This window comes from Nipponia nippon, unplaced genomic scaffold (assembly GCF_047370975.1).
Source record: "Nipponia nippon isolate SJK-2023a ecotype South Korea unplaced genomic scaffold, ASM4737097v1 scaffold_5, whole genome shotgun sequence".
NCBI lineage: Eukaryota > Metazoa > Chordata > Aves > Pelecaniformes > Threskiornithidae > Nipponia > Nipponia nippon.
In genome coordinates this window covers 44,286,137-44,301,378 of record NW_028262369.1, presented here as the reverse complement: position 1 = coordinate 44,301,378, position 15,242 = coordinate 44,286,137, and the positions used below count along the sequence as shown (strand labels likewise).

General features: G+C 37.1%; 1 protein-coding gene across 5 annotated transcripts in view; it reads left to right on the top strand.

Moving 5' to 3' along the window:
* VAV3 (vav guanine nucleotide exchange factor 3) overlaps positions 1-12,923 on the top strand; it is a 179,692-nt gene extending 166,769 nt beyond the window's left edge. For 4 of the 5 annotated variants that reach the window (XM_087732765.1, XM_087732762.1, XM_087732764.1 and 1 more), the window contains 2 exons: positions 8,382-8,533; positions 10,346-12,923. In XM_087732765.1, the coding sequence (XP_087588891.1) occupies positions 8,382-8,533; positions 10,346-10,387 (194 nt within the window). In that variant the 3' untranslated portion in view covers positions 10,388-12,923. Of the gene's footprint in view, positions 1-2,849; positions 2,934-8,381; positions 8,534-10,345 lie in introns of all 5 variants that reach the window. The other variant, XM_087732766.1, reaches the window with a different exon arrangement.
* Positions 12,924-15,242: the final 2,319 nt, after the last annotated feature.

The window sequence follows — 15,242 nt, the reverse complement described above, 5'->3', positions numbered from 1 at the left end:
CTAAGCCTCCTTTTCTCAAGGCTGAACAAACCCAGCTCTCTCAGCCTATCCTCACATGGCAGGCTTCCCAGACCCTTGATCATCTTGGTGGCCCTTCTCTGGACCCCCTCCAGCCTGTCCACATCTTTTTTGTATAATGGGGACCAGAACCGTACACAGTATTCCAGGTGTGGCCTGACAAGCACTGAGTAGAGAGGGATAATGACTTCTTTATCTCTGCTGGTGATGCTGTTTTTGATGCAACCCAGCATCCTATGTAAATAGTAAATAATCTTGTAACTTCTTAAATTTTCAGTGAATTTGATTGACCCTTCAGCATCTACTGGATTTTTAGAACAAAAATCTTCATTTTATAGAGATAGTTAATTTGGCTTCCCACTTTAATTAGAACTTTGCTTTTTAGTCTCCTGGTCTTGCAGAAGTCACCCACTCTGTTCTGATATTTATTGTACACTTTTAATGTGATTGTAAAAGCTGTCAGACATTTACTTTTCTCAATATAGAAATTCAAGTTAATTAGGAAGGTTTTTGGGGAAATGGTACATTCTTTCTTAATTTTTCAGTCCTAGGCTTTTCTTAACATAGTATGATCATATTTTGTTTTGCTAAACAGAAAAATACTAATTCTTACATTAGATTAGAGGAGTGATCGACCATTTAATGAAATAAAGGCAAAAATGGAAGAAAAGTTGACATTCTTCTACAGAATAGTTTTTGACACTTTATTCCAATCTGCTGATGCTGAGCACAATCATATTGAGAAATCTGAATCTTTATGAAATTTAGATTTTAATGTAACCTAAATTATGAAGCCAAATACTGTTAGAATGACTGTTTTTCATCACCTGTAGACTAGGAGTAGGTACATTAACTAGTTATATCACATCGTTCTACAACTTAATGCATTAACCATGTAGAAGTATCTGTTAATAAAGTCAAATAAAACAGGCGTCACCCCAACCCTTAAGGAAACAAAAGAACCCAGCCTTTCTCCTTAAAAGCCAACACCAAAACCCTTATCAGTGACATTTAAAAATAGACTAGTTATCTGTAGAAATCTAGTAGGATTTCCTTGCCCACATAGGTTTAGTTGTCCAGAATTTCACACATAAAACCAAACCTCTAGTTATATCAGACAGAAAAAGTCTCAAAAAATTAAGATAATGTGTGGACAGGAAAGGACCAGCCACCCCCTATATAGCACCTAACCTGTCTTTATTCCTGCATGCTACTTTTGCACACTATCATTGTACTTCTCTAGAAATAAAGGCAGTTATTTCTCTCTAAGAATGGCCACACTACTTCAGTCAAGTTGCCCTTTCGGTTTGTGTAACATATTTCAGCACAGAGCTGTCACCTGGCGTTACTAGCTCCAGTATAAAGGTGTTCCTCAGGTAACCTCATGCATTCTCAGATAATCCATTTAGTATTAGAGGCAGAGAAAGAATCATCACTGTGAAGGATCAGAAGGGAGTTTCTAGTGCTCGAGAGGCCCTGGAGTGTGTTTCATTTGTATTAGTTTGAGATACTAACCTAAACTGCTGTTGGTTTATGTTGCAGGGTTTTTTTAACAAATAACCCATAGCTTATGAAAATTAAAATACAGTATCCGCCCTGTTTATTTTATTTATGCTGGTGGTTTCATTGTCACAAACATATCTATACTCATCCAGGTAAGATGCACAAAACTGTGTCATTACCTCCACCATATATTCTTTCTTAATTCCTTGCATAAAATAGTTCTAGTTGTCATTTCTGCAAAGAACCATTTTGAAGCAGAATGATTTTGTTTCATGTGTAGTCACAAGAATAAATTCAGGGAAGCAGCTGTATGTGATGAATATAACCCTGCTACATTTTTAAGGAACACTCTTGGTCAGTAATTGTAGATACTATTAGGTATAATTTAGAGGCTACATGATCATTATCCAGTTGAGTTTGGACTTCCCTTTCCAAATCACAGCTGGGAGCAAAGATCCCAACTTTATTAGATTTTGTACACTATAGATCTTCATTACCTCTTCAAAAGAGGGACAAAATGTGAGAACATGTCAACAAACTGTAGTTCCATTTGAAGCGATTTTAGTTCATTTAATCTAAATTAATTTTTAATTCATTTAATCTAATCTAATTAAAAATATGTTGACCCTTGGTTTGTTGGCAATAGAGCAAGTGCACCTCTAACCTTTCACCTGAGGAAGCTGTTCTAGGGACTAGGTGCTGGTTCTGCCTAGGCCAATCTTATACTTTTTTTTGCTGGCTGAAGGGTTTTCTCTCAAGTCAGGGAAAACTGCAGAGGTGAGCAATACTGTTTGGGCCTTAGAGGATGTAGTTTAGCTATGGAATTCCTATTAATGTTAATGATTATCAGGGCAAAATGCATGCTTTTTTTCCATGCATATTATGAGACCCCAGTTCAACTGGTACTTAGACTATATTCCTATTTAAGGGCGTGTGACTAGTCTTCCTGGGCTCAAGAGGAATTCTTACATATGTGCGAGTTCCTGCTTTTGTACTGTTAAGAAGTGGGGCGCACAAAATTAAAGAAGAAAAAAAATTCTGTTAAATCTGACAATATTTGCAAGAGTCTGCAGTTTTAATTTTTTTCTCTAAACCCTGAATGTGTGTCTTCTTTCTACTTTACTCTTTGAAAAATGCAATTGTTAAAAATTAAATCATAGATCCAAATTTTCTAGTAGTCATAGTCAATTTCCTTCCAGACATCCTTAGTAGGGAACCTTAGTTTCCTTATTATCCATGAATTATATAGTTAAAAAACTATTATTCAAATCTTGTGCCAATATTTCAATGTTCTTTTGCTTTTCTCTTTTTCTCTTTCTTTCTCTAAGCCCCTTCTTTGTTCTGTGGGTTTTCTTTTGTAACTCCTCCAGATCTCAGCTTTGTTCCCCCTTCCTCCACTCCTTTCTGGTCAGGTACTGCTTTACTGCTTTTATATTTCTTCTAAATTTGCTCCTGTTGTTTCTGTATGCAGCAAGCAAGGGAAGGGACGAATCTAATACTGCAGTTCTTCTCTGACTCCAAAAACTGTTACTATGGGTTATTCTTGGAGCGTAACAAAAATCAAACTTTTAAACTTTTGAAAAAGCGTATATTGCAATAAGCAGTTTGAACAGGTGTTGTAAAGCTCAATAGTTGCAGCAGATTCAATGAATGATCAATTGACCGTTAATTTGCTATGTAGTTGATATCTATGAGCTATATATATATTTTAATGTATTTGTTCAAATGCACATACCTGAGAATTTCACTGTTCGTAGATAATATGTTCGTCCCATCCCTGCAGCAAACCATTCTGCAGCAGCATCTTAGAATACAGTAGTTTTTTGGTAGAAAATGCTTTCTTTAAATTCTGCATTAACATTGTTAATTAATTTTACCCATCTGTTTTCTAAGTATTGTTTTCTTTATTCTCATTTAACCATCTCTGGCTTTAATAAATGCAAACATTTTAAACTAAGAGACTGCATAAAAATGCTCTAAAGTTGTAGCAGTGGTAATCTCAATTAGTGCATCAGTATGGCTATGACTTGCCCTGGTCTCTAAGACCTAGTCTTCAGAGGTGAACTGCACCGCTGGACAATTCAAGAAGAATTTTGCTGGTAGGAAGGTAAATGCCTTCGAGGAGCATATGGAAGGAGCTACTACTGTTGAGAACGCAGTATTCACTCACTGTTAGACTGTCACACCTCTGTGTACAGGGGGTGGAGGGCTTGGCCTAAGTTGGGCAAATCAGGATTGAGGCTGGCTTTTGCACCAGGGAAAGGGAGGTGTCTAGCATGCACGAACGGGGATGTAGTCATCATCAAGATCTGACTAGGAGAGCTGAGTAGGCAGTATGTTTTACAGCTGCCCCACAGAGGTCATCCAAATTGCTTAGTGCTCTGAGATGGATTCTTAAGGCTTTCCACAGTTTCTAGGGGGGAAAAGGATGTAGGTGGCAGCTCGGTAGTAGAATGGCTAGTGTGCTTACTTGTGCTGAGAGTGTTTCTGATGTGCCCTCCCTTGATTCATGCCAGGGATTTCAATCTCAATGTCCTATACTGCTCTTTAATGTTTTGCCCCTCAGTTGTTCACTGTTTTGGAGTCTGTTTCTTCCATTTCTACCTCCTTACATACAGATTTTGGGGGGGAGGCAGATACTTTTACTTCCTTTCAGTAGTCACAACATTGACTGAGAATCCAAGCTTTAAGGCACTCTTCCAGTTGACATTTACTTATATAAAGGGACACATCTGTAGAAAAGATGAATAGAAAGCCATTCTGGTGTAGCCGTTTGCCCTGTGGTCATGACATTCAGCTGGAATGTCTGAAGCACTCACCTCATTTGAATCAGAGAACACAAAGGAGTTAAGTATTGGTCCTTTATCGTAGGTAAACACTGTAAGCTTCTCTTTCATCAACTGCACAGTACTTGATTGTAAAGTCTGTTCTTACTGAAACTGGTATCTGTTCCATGAAAACAAAATTGTGAAGTGGCCTACAGTGATAGAACAGCAATCAAGACTCAGGGTTACTTTAAGCCTATCACGCATTCCCATATATTCCCATATATTGTTTCAACAAATGATATTTATATTCCTTTTTTCCCATGAAAAACTGCTGTATCAGAAAATTCTTAAGTAACAATAAGTAAGGATTCAATGTCTTGCATATCACAATATGCTGTGTGAAGTATTTCTTTATACAAAATACTGATTAGTAATTCTTAATTTAAGCTTATCTACCTGTTTGAATGGGATTTCATACTCTGATAGATAGGCTACATTACTTCATATGTTCGCAGTAAAACCATCTTTTCTAAAATAGCCAAAGAATTTGCTTACAGTAAATGAACAAATGCTTATTTCATGATATTACAAGTATATTTTTCAAAAGGATCTCCAGACCTGGCTTAGTTCTGCTGATACAGAAGTTGGTAACGTAGGAGAAGGGTTAAGCCAACTACTGAGCGCTACTGGAGGTGCTGCCCATTCTTGCATAATAGAACTGAGGTTTGGTTAAACAGTGCAAGTAAATGTACACTGCTTCAAGGAGCATGGAAATTAATACACAAGAGCAACCCTTAGGGGGTATGGCTGCAGAATTGCAAGGAGGCCATACCACAGGAGAGAGAGAGAATTACTCACAGCTTTTATAATGATACATTGACCCTTGTGGAATTTAAGCACAGGCAGAAACGTGAGCTAGACCAGCCTGGTGTGATCGCATGGAGCCTCTTTTGTTTACACCCCAGTTCCTTCATCAGTTGGCATCATAGTATTAAAATTCATTTGCAGCACATCTATCTCCCTGTCAATGAGAAATTTTTCCAACATACTCTAGTGTGAATCAAAGCTGACTAATTCCCTGTCTTCTCTTCCTGTTTGCAGGAGGAAAGGCTAGGTTAAACAACAGTGTTTACACTCATTCACACATGTACCTTTTATTCACCTCCCTCAGATTTTTCACTCTTGTCTCCTGTTAATCGTCTGAGTATCTCCCTCCTAATACACAAGGTTTATTTATTACTGCTTTCTCAATAGCTTCTTTTCTTTTTTCTCGCCTTTTCTCTTTCCCCTCTTAATTTCTCATTCACATTCTCCTGTTGGACACTTTCTTTCCATCAGTCTCTGCTGTTAATCCCATTCTCTCTCTTTTTCCTCATTCTCCCTGTAGCTATCCTCTTTCTCTCCTTCACTCAGTGTTTCTTCTCTCTCCCATCTGTACAGATGTCCTTTCCTCAGGCTGTCTTCCCTCAAGTTTCATTTATCCTGGGAGAGCTCTGATTGGAAACTTAGGGCTGATAGTCTCTACTCAAGTTGTTTTTGTGACTATGTCACCAGAGTGATATGGTTAATATTTTTTCCAAAATTAGCACTGTCATTTTCCTGTATTGCATCACTCATCTGTCTTCCTTTGATATGTTTCCTATCATGAGCATCACTTTTATTTGAAAATATGGGCGTTGGATTCTAAATTAATCTAAATTCTGCTACTTTCTGCCTCAAGGCTTTTGGATAGACATGGTTTTGATTTCTCTTTCTTCTTTCTCCTTTTCCTTTCTGGCTTCACAACTTGAAAAAGAGTTAGAAGTCCTCCTTTCCCCCAGATCTGCTCCTCTTTTTTTTTCTGTCCTAATTTTCCTCAGTATATTCCCTCTTTATTATTCTTCCTCGCATTTCTTCCCTCCTTAGTTCTTTTCTTCCATGTTTTCCTGAATTTGTTCATCTTTGCCTCCTGTAATCTTCTTCCTGGCCCCTTTAATTCCTTTCTAGAATCTGAAATGATACCCTGCTCCCCAGAATCACTCCTTCCATCCTGCAATGCTTCCCCAGATCTGCCAGTGATATTGCTGCACACCTATGAATGGTTACTGACCTTACAAGCAATAACTGCTCTTTTTGTAATTATTATTTTTTTTTCCTTTCTCTAAAACAATTGCTGCCCATGTTCTTTCCCTGTAAAACTGATTACTGAAATCCTGATAGGGTATAGGACATAACATTCGTGTCAGAATCTAAGCAAGTAGCATCTACATCTGACTTGCCCAGAGGGGAAGAAGTATGTTTGAACTTCACTATGCTTAATATATCACCTAGTTTTTTACATCATCTTCATATTGTAAATATAAGCAATAAATTGAGATGCTGATTCTCTTTTATGGCATCCTGTACATCCTGTATCAAGTATCTGATAAGCGTACTCTACATAAGCAGTCTGAAATGTTGGACTAAACTTTAATGGCATGATCTGTTGCCAAAACAGTTTTTTAGGCATTCTGTTTTTGTGAAATATCTAACGATAATTTAAACATAGTATTTGTTGTTATTTTAAAATAAATTGTTTGTATTGACTCCATAAGCTAAAATATTTTCATATATAATGATTTTCTTGTATTTAATACTATTACGCAAAAGCCTCTGTTTCTATGAAATGCCCCCAGTGAGGTCAGAAGAAATCTCAAATACAAGCAGAGCTGAAACTGTCAAGATTTTCTAGCTCATTTGCCATGTTTTGTGTTCCTGATTTAAATTAATGGCCACTAGCTATGAACGTCTAGTATTACATTGTCGAAGGCATTGCTAAAACTAGAATCTTAATGGTACTTCCTAAAGATGATTGGGAATGTCTAAGAAACTGGAAAGGGTTCTGAGAAAAAAGATGATTATGTGTACATTGTATCAAGTCATCCATCATGATCATATGATGAATTCTTCTGAAATCTTTTCAGTAGGAAGCTTGCTTGTGCTCATAAATTCCTATCTACAATGACTTACATAGGAAAACAACTGCAAAAGGAAATGGCTATAATGGAAAAAAAATAAAAAAAAGAATGCTTTAGCCAAACACTCCAACTACAAAATGCAGTAGAGTAATAGATGTTTTTTTCAAGCTGCTCAAATTAAAGGCTGTTATCTCTTAGGTTTCATGCCCACTTTCCTCTCATTAGAAGAGTCGAGGGTTTCTTTTGCAAGTTTGGACATTCTACATCAGGGTTAAAAACATAATTTCCTATAAAATTATTTGGGAGAGGGAGTTTGGTTTTTGAAATGAGGCTTTTTTCACATTTGCTTTTTAAAAATATTTCATAACTTTGTATTGCTTAAAATGTCTGGGCTTTGCATTGGCAAAATGCTTGCATACTGATGTAGCTTAAAATTTTTAATCATGAATTTCATTGAAACTTTGTAAAGTTTTCTTTTTTTTCTTCATGAAGAATTTTGTAGAACAAATTCATTGGTGATTTACAGAATAAACTCCTGAAAAGAGCAGATTTACATCAGCCAGTGTTCCTGCAGATTGTAACAAACGATCCATACAAATTCCCTGTGGAAACTCTTTACTTTTTTGCTCATGCTGATGTTAGCTTCCAATTTTAAGTGCATTAATATTTAACTTGGGAGTTGTTTTTGAAAGAACATCACCTTATTCTGTTTGTTTTGCTTCATTAGAGGTTTAAAGTTAAATCAACTGTAAATGCTAATAATTCTTTCGGAAAGAAACTAGTGACCTGTAAAATATGTTGATGCATGTAACTGGCAGCAAGTTTTATTATGAAGCACAAAAATACGATAACTGCAAATGTATTTAGCAATTTCAGGGTGGGGGATGTTTTATTTATGGTTCATCTAGTTCGACTTTTTTCTAAAAATAAAAAGAACTATTAGAAAAAAAAATCACATAAAACCCCTTCAACTTTTACCTATGTTTAAACCTTCTTGATCTGTGTACTGCAGATGCTTTCACATTTGCATAAAATTAATGCCAGAGTATGTTGTTGCGAAAGAATTGTTTTATATTTTTACGGTACTGCTGTTTATATTACTTTAGTAGCCTTCAGTTAACAAACCCTAATAATATCAATGTCTGTTTCATTTCAGTGCTAAGCCCAAAGGTGATAGGCATTGCCATAGCCAGGTATGACTTCTGTGCAAGAGACATGAGAGAACTGTCCTTATTGAAAGGGGATGTTGTAAAAATTTATACAAAGATGAGTGCGAATGGCTGGTGGAGAGGTGAAGTAAATGGAAGGGTAAGGTTGTTTTCTTCTTTCCTTTGTCTCATTTCTGCCTTCACTGACAGTGATTTTGTAAAAAATAAGGTGTGTTCCTACTTCATAAACCTTCTTTGTATATTTAAATTCACAAGATGCAACATGTTCCCATCTCTCTTTCATAGGAGCCAGGCAGAACTCTTGCCAGGTAGCTTTCCCAGCATGTACATTAATTGGTTATTGAATGTGACGTACCAGGCTGAATATTTGAGCAAGATTATATGGTTGGAAAATAACCAGGATTCATAGTACAGCTACAGCTGAACTTTCTTGAACTGTGTTGCATACATGTATTTGGGATCAAAAGCTCAGGTTCCTGGTGCTGTGGAAGTCTCTTTAGCGGTTTTAACACAGAATGATTTCCGCACCTTTCTGCCAAACTACAGCGCAATGGAATCAGCCACTTTTTTTATGAGAGGCTGCTTCTTTGATCTCTACAAATGCGGCTCACACGAAGTGGCATATTTAGCAGGGATTTTTACAAAGTCGCTTTACTCTGGGACGTGCATGGAAGTAAAGTTTCAGTTTTGACCTATAAAGGCTATATTGTTTCAATTCTAGTATACTGCTCTTTAATGCAGATCAGTCAGAAGTATTTGAGGCTGCTGTTTCCATGTCTAAAGGGCTGAGATGTAGGGTCAAGGGAATGCAAGGTGGAAGAAGGTAGGTTGGCTGGAAGCTGGAAATGAAAGTTGCAAGTCTGGTTGAAGTAGCTGTCCAGATATACTGCTTAATGCAATTTGGAGAACTTTCTTTTTATGTACCTGAGCCTGGTTATGATCTTAAAGTGAAATGGTCAATTAGACAAGAAGAAATAGGGAAGAGAAGAAATAGCGGTCATCCTATATACTTTTTACATGTGCAGAAAACTGCGCATCTCATTCTAATGCAGCTACCGTCATCTTAAAGGATGCCCTGTAACATACTAGCATTTTTTCTGATAGCTTTCACAGCCTGGACTTGAGATCATCAGCTCATCTCTGGAGAGATTTTGGCAAGGTAGTCCAAAACAAAGTTTATGCACTTACTCCTTCCAGTCATGCTCTAGGTTTGGTTTTGAGGTCTTTCATGAGTGTTAAATTGACTTAGGTATAAAGAAGTCTGAATGAAAAACCTGAAGTGAATAGATAAGACAATCAGAAATATATGACATTGCTTCCCTGTATATGTTATAGAATCCTTCTTTGACACATTCATTTCAGAATGGAGATAGCGTTACAACTTAAGAAGTGTGAAAAACTGGACTCTGCTTTCCAGTCTTTTTTAAAACTCCTGTTGGTGGCAATGGTATTTAACTCCATGTAATGCAATCAAATCAGTCACTGTTTCCTTTGTAAGAGGATTCCCTGGACCTGACTGAAGCCTGTTCAATATTTAACTGCTCATTCAAAAAATAGCAGCATCCTGCCTGTAGTAAAACTGTCTGCTCCTGGCACTTCTAGACTTTTTCTGAATGCTTAGACTTCCAATTTGGGCAAAAGTCTGTTTGGTTGGTTTTTTGTTGTTGTTGGTTTGTTTTGTTTGTTTGGGGTTTTGGTTTGGTTTGGTTTGGTTTTTTTTTTTTTTTTTTTTGTGTGTGTGGGGGTGGATTTAGTCTCCAAGTCATCATATCTGCAAATTATTCTTTTATTTAGGGTACTTACCCTAACTGTGGCAGGTCAGTCAAGTTTATCTTTGTAATCTTATTCTTGTATTTACTGAACAGACCCTTCCTTGTTTTGCCTAGTTCAGCTATCTTCAAAAAACCTGTGCATCTCATGTATTATTTTGTTCTGCTTTTTCCCTTTTTAGGTGGGCTGGTTTCCATCAACTTATGTTGAAGAAGACGAATGAATTAAAAACTTTCCTCTGCTGACCAGCAGTTTCAGGGATTGTAAAAATTTAGTATCTTCAAAGTGTTATTGGTCTTGTTAAGTATTTAAACAGTAGCATTTTTGTCTGTCTGAACCTTCCAGTCTTAATGTTGGGATTTATACAGAAATTTGTGCTGACAGATTATTACCTTGCCCAGAGCTGTGCAAGAAACAACCTGCTGATTTGCCATCACTGGGGATCAGTACAAAGACCAACCCTCACCTTCCCAGAAGATCTCTGGAAAACAAATTTCTTTATGCTCCTTTTCATTTCACCCTGTACTACACCGTGAATACTAGCTATGGCTGAATATTTAATAAGTCTCTTTTCTTCTAGCTAACATCTGTGATGGTACAAGGAGATGAAGGCTTATTATTCCTTATCATTGCATGCAGAAAATAGAGTTCAGTCATTCCAGTGGGCATCAAGCATAGTCAGTAGACTTGTCTTGAAACATCAAACTACTTTACTTATCACCTTACAAACAGTTTTACACTCTCAAAAACATTCTGAAGGAAATATGAATGTAGTAAACATGAGTAGCATTCATGCATATATAATTAGTTAACCGGCTACTTTGAGGTCCTGCCTAAATCTTCTAACAATTTGTTTAAAGACAACATTTTAAAAAGGTGTAGTGATGTGGTATTGCTTGAAAAAGCATCCGCAAAGTGGAATTGTGGGATACTTTCTTTGTCATCCCAAGCCTTTTTGTGTGAGGTTTTTTTCCTTCAAGCAGCTGACCATAAAAGTGCAACTGAGGATAGTCATGACGAGTTTTAAAATTTTCAGCATTAACATTAAATAAATATTGTAGACCTATTCTGTAGGAGAATACACTAATGCAAGATGATGTCACTTCTCAAAAACAAAACTGTTTATCTTAATCTCCTGATTGATTCAGATGGACTTTGATGCTTCCAACTCTTAAGCTGTCTTTTCCTAGTTAGACAGGAGTTTCTGTCACCTTTTGTGCTCTTACAAGGTAATGCAAAGGGAACTTGCAGACTTCTTTGTGCCCCTTCCTCTCTTGTTCCCTGGGATGTTAATGGCAGTTCAGTGAGTGAGTGGTCTTGTTGCAATGTTATGAACATCCCCAAGGAAAAATGTGTCTAGGTTAGCTAGCTTGAAACAGCAGGCCTTGTAAAGTGGTGTCTACCCCTTGGTGAGGCAGTGTTTTAATATATTTATGGAGGGTCAGAAGTGCTGTAGTTTTAAGCTGAAATAAACGTGAGTGATGTCTTCAGATGTGCAACTTCAGATATTTAGATAATGTCTAACCTGGCTTGAAAACTTCTAAGAAAATAAAGCTCTTAAATGCATTTTCTTTCTAGGGTAACGTTGACCAATCAAGGAAGTTAATTCAGCCTGTCCCACATCCTTTCTTTTGCTTTTCCCTGTCCTTTTTTCACATAGGCATCTTGCAATTAGTGTGCATAGACACTGCACGATTTAACACTGCAGTTTTTCCCACTCTACAAGCAACAGAATACCCATGGTTCATCCACAGAGCAGAATCTGCTAGTATGTATTTCAGATTCTTTTTGGCTGTCCCCAGTGTTCTTTCCTTCTTTCTGGCCTCCTTCTGGCCATCAGGAAGAACCAAGCACAGCACAGAGAATTCACAATAATCCCCTTTGTCTCTGCAACCATCTTACCCATCTGCTACACCTAGCATACACTGCTGTGTGACCAGGTGAAAGAGAGGATCTTCTAATTAGAAATCCTCCACTTGTGAGATTCAGCCTTGCAGATGAAACTCTGCTGGTGCTCTAACTTTTCAAGGATTTACCTCAAAATTATGTAAACTGTGATTATGTTGAGTACATTACTTGATGGAAAAATTGAGAGCATTTGTAAATATGTAGATTATGCATAAACCATGTTTTGTAAATGATGTGTACAGCAGTGTAGACTAGGGTATGCGGTCTTTGATCATATTTTGCCATGCAGTTTTATTGTCTATTGTGAGCCTGATCCTATATTCCTTAAGTAGACAAAGTTGATTCTTTCACAGTTTTGCCTGCTCAAGGGGTAGAGGAGTAGGCTCTAGGCCTGTGAAGTGTTTAGTGCTTTGCCGTTATATAGTTCTGAGAAGAGGCAGTTTAATTCAATACGAGTTGAGAAATACATCAGTCATTTTCAACAGCTTGGTTTTAAAATCGTTTTGAGTAGTCTCTCCATCCTAAAGTTGCTGTAAAGCTTTTAAGGAATTCCTGAGTCCAGTAATCAGCCTTTGAGAAGAATGAAAGCCATAGCTAAACTTACTTTTGTGGCATAGATACACATGTCATTGTTTGTGTTTAATGCCCTGTATTGATTGAGTTAATGCTGCATTTTAAACTATATTTTGAGTACCAAAGACTTCCTAAATATTATGGAGTGTCTCTTTCATGTGCTGCTTTTGCCTGTATGGAGGTTTTGTTGTCATGCAATGATGGAGTTACAGTACTTTAATTTGTACTATTTTGTAAATATGTTAAATATAATAAACTGGTTAATTTTTTGTTTAATGGTGTGTGTCAAAATGTGTAGTTGGCTAGTATGAAGGTTGTGCTTTGTTTGTCTGACCACCGTCTCATTGTGAGCAGAAGTTGATAATGTTCTGTTCTGGTTTCCCAGATTTGTACAATCCTTGTTTAGCTGTAAAACTGAGCTGTCAGTGTAAATTGGATAGTACAGCTTTCCTTGAAAGCTTTTTATTGTCAGGATGCTTTGCCTTCTGCCACACCCAGGAAGGTGGTGGGGGTTTTTGTTTTGTTTTTTAGCTATAGAGAACATTGTGGAATCAGTCATATACTATTGATTTTTGTCTGTCAAAGATGATACTAGTAGTTTTTTGATTGAAAAAAAAGTTGTTCTTACAAAGTTCCTTTTATGCATCATGCGTTTCATAGCAGTGTCCTCTCCCACATTCTGCTTTCTCCCTCTGTCATATGTAAATTAACATACAAATTAAGGAGCTCAAATCTGAAAATATAGTCTGTGTCTAATTTCATGGGCTACTTTATAACCTTTTCATGGTGTAACCTATTCATACATTTTTTACAATATAACATTCATTATTAATATGTTTATAAAAATATTTCTGGACAGGTGAATTAATTCAGCAAGGTCAGTGATGATACAATTGCAATGTTGTTTCATTGTGTTCTTCTGTTTTTCAGTAGCAGAGATTTTCTTGTGGAACTGCCCTTCTAACAGATAATTATTAAACTTAATGAGGCATTTACACATCTCTACAGATGTAAGGCATAATTTTCCTGTTACCCATGAACATATCACATAACTAAGAGTCACACCTAACGCGAGATGCAAAAATGTTTCTCAATTAAATTCTCTTGTTAACAATATCACACAGTCACAGACATTGTCCTTCTCCTTATATGCGAGATGTGTGTCCTCTGATGGGTGAGAAATTGAGAAAGCACTGTAATTAGGGCATAAGAACCACTTGTGACTGTGTCCTGAATAATTTTTTCAGTTGTAAGGCTTGGAAGCTTACTTGAAAACCTCAGCTTGAAAAAAAAAAAAATCGAACTTGAACAATGAAAATTATGTCAACCAGGATATCTTTCTCCTTTGCCTCACAGGCAAACTCTAGGTGCTCTTTGAAGGAAAAGGTCGATTCTCAAGGTTTTAGCAGCTCATAAAAGTGAGAGAGAGGTGCTGTCTAGAAAAAAGTGGGGCTTTTTTATACAAAGTACCCAGCCTCAGACCCAAGTTTTGTTCTGTTGGCTTTGATGTTCAGTGCAAAAATGTTTGTTTCTATTTCACGATCAATGTTGCCAACACTTTGGAAAAAGAGCTGCAATGGCATATATAATTTATGCACTAGCACTGTCATACAGTTTCACCAACTGTATGGACACTACAGTAAATTGACTCTTGTCTCTGCTACAAACTGGGTTGCTGAGAACCTTATATTACTATTTCTTCTGAAAGCCAAGTTCTTAACCTGTTCAGAGACCACTGCTTATTCCATTTGAGTGACAGAGGAGGCACTCCCTCCTCTCCATTTTATTGCTGGCCATGACATTATATGACGTGGAGTATCTCTCTGGTTAGTTTGGGTCCCCTCCCAACTTCTGTTCACTGCAGGGGAGGGCAGAGTAAGAAACAGAGAAGGCCTTGGTGCTATGCAACAGTGTTGAGCGATAGCTAAAACATCAGGGTGTTGTCAGCACTGTTTTTGCCACAAATCTAGAACACAGCGCTGTAAGAGCTGGTATGAAGAAAGTTAACGCCATCTCAGCCAGACCCAGTACAGCAGGCATAAAGGTAAAATGACAGGCAGAGATGCTGTGTGTATGTGTAATGCACGGTGCTTTAGCGAGCTGCAGTAGTGTCTGTTCTCATCAAATTCAGGTAGGGTCATCACTGGCATGCAACTTTGAATCTTGGAATGTATTTGTCTAAGAGAAAGAAGTTAATACATTCCCTAGCCTTTCTTGAAATGTGACATGGAATTCTAGCTCTTGCCTAGATGTCCACTATATGGAGGAAGGGTAGTTTTGAGTAATTTTAACTTCATAAAGCTGTGAGATGAGATGTTAATGATACCTACTTTTTCACAAAATGCTGAAATATATGATGCATGTATAATAGAAATATAGAAAGGTTTAAGCATCGAAAACTGACTGCAGAGAGGTGATTCGTTGCATGATCTTAGCAGCTTCCTTTTCAAGAACAAAGAGCCATTTGTTTTTATAGCAAATGAGATTTGGGTTTCTAATTTCGTTTTATAATTCCTGACCTGCTGTAGTGTATTCTGCCCATTCATTATAAGGATTGCTGCTGCTTACATGGCTGTAAAGTTAGATTTAATGTCATA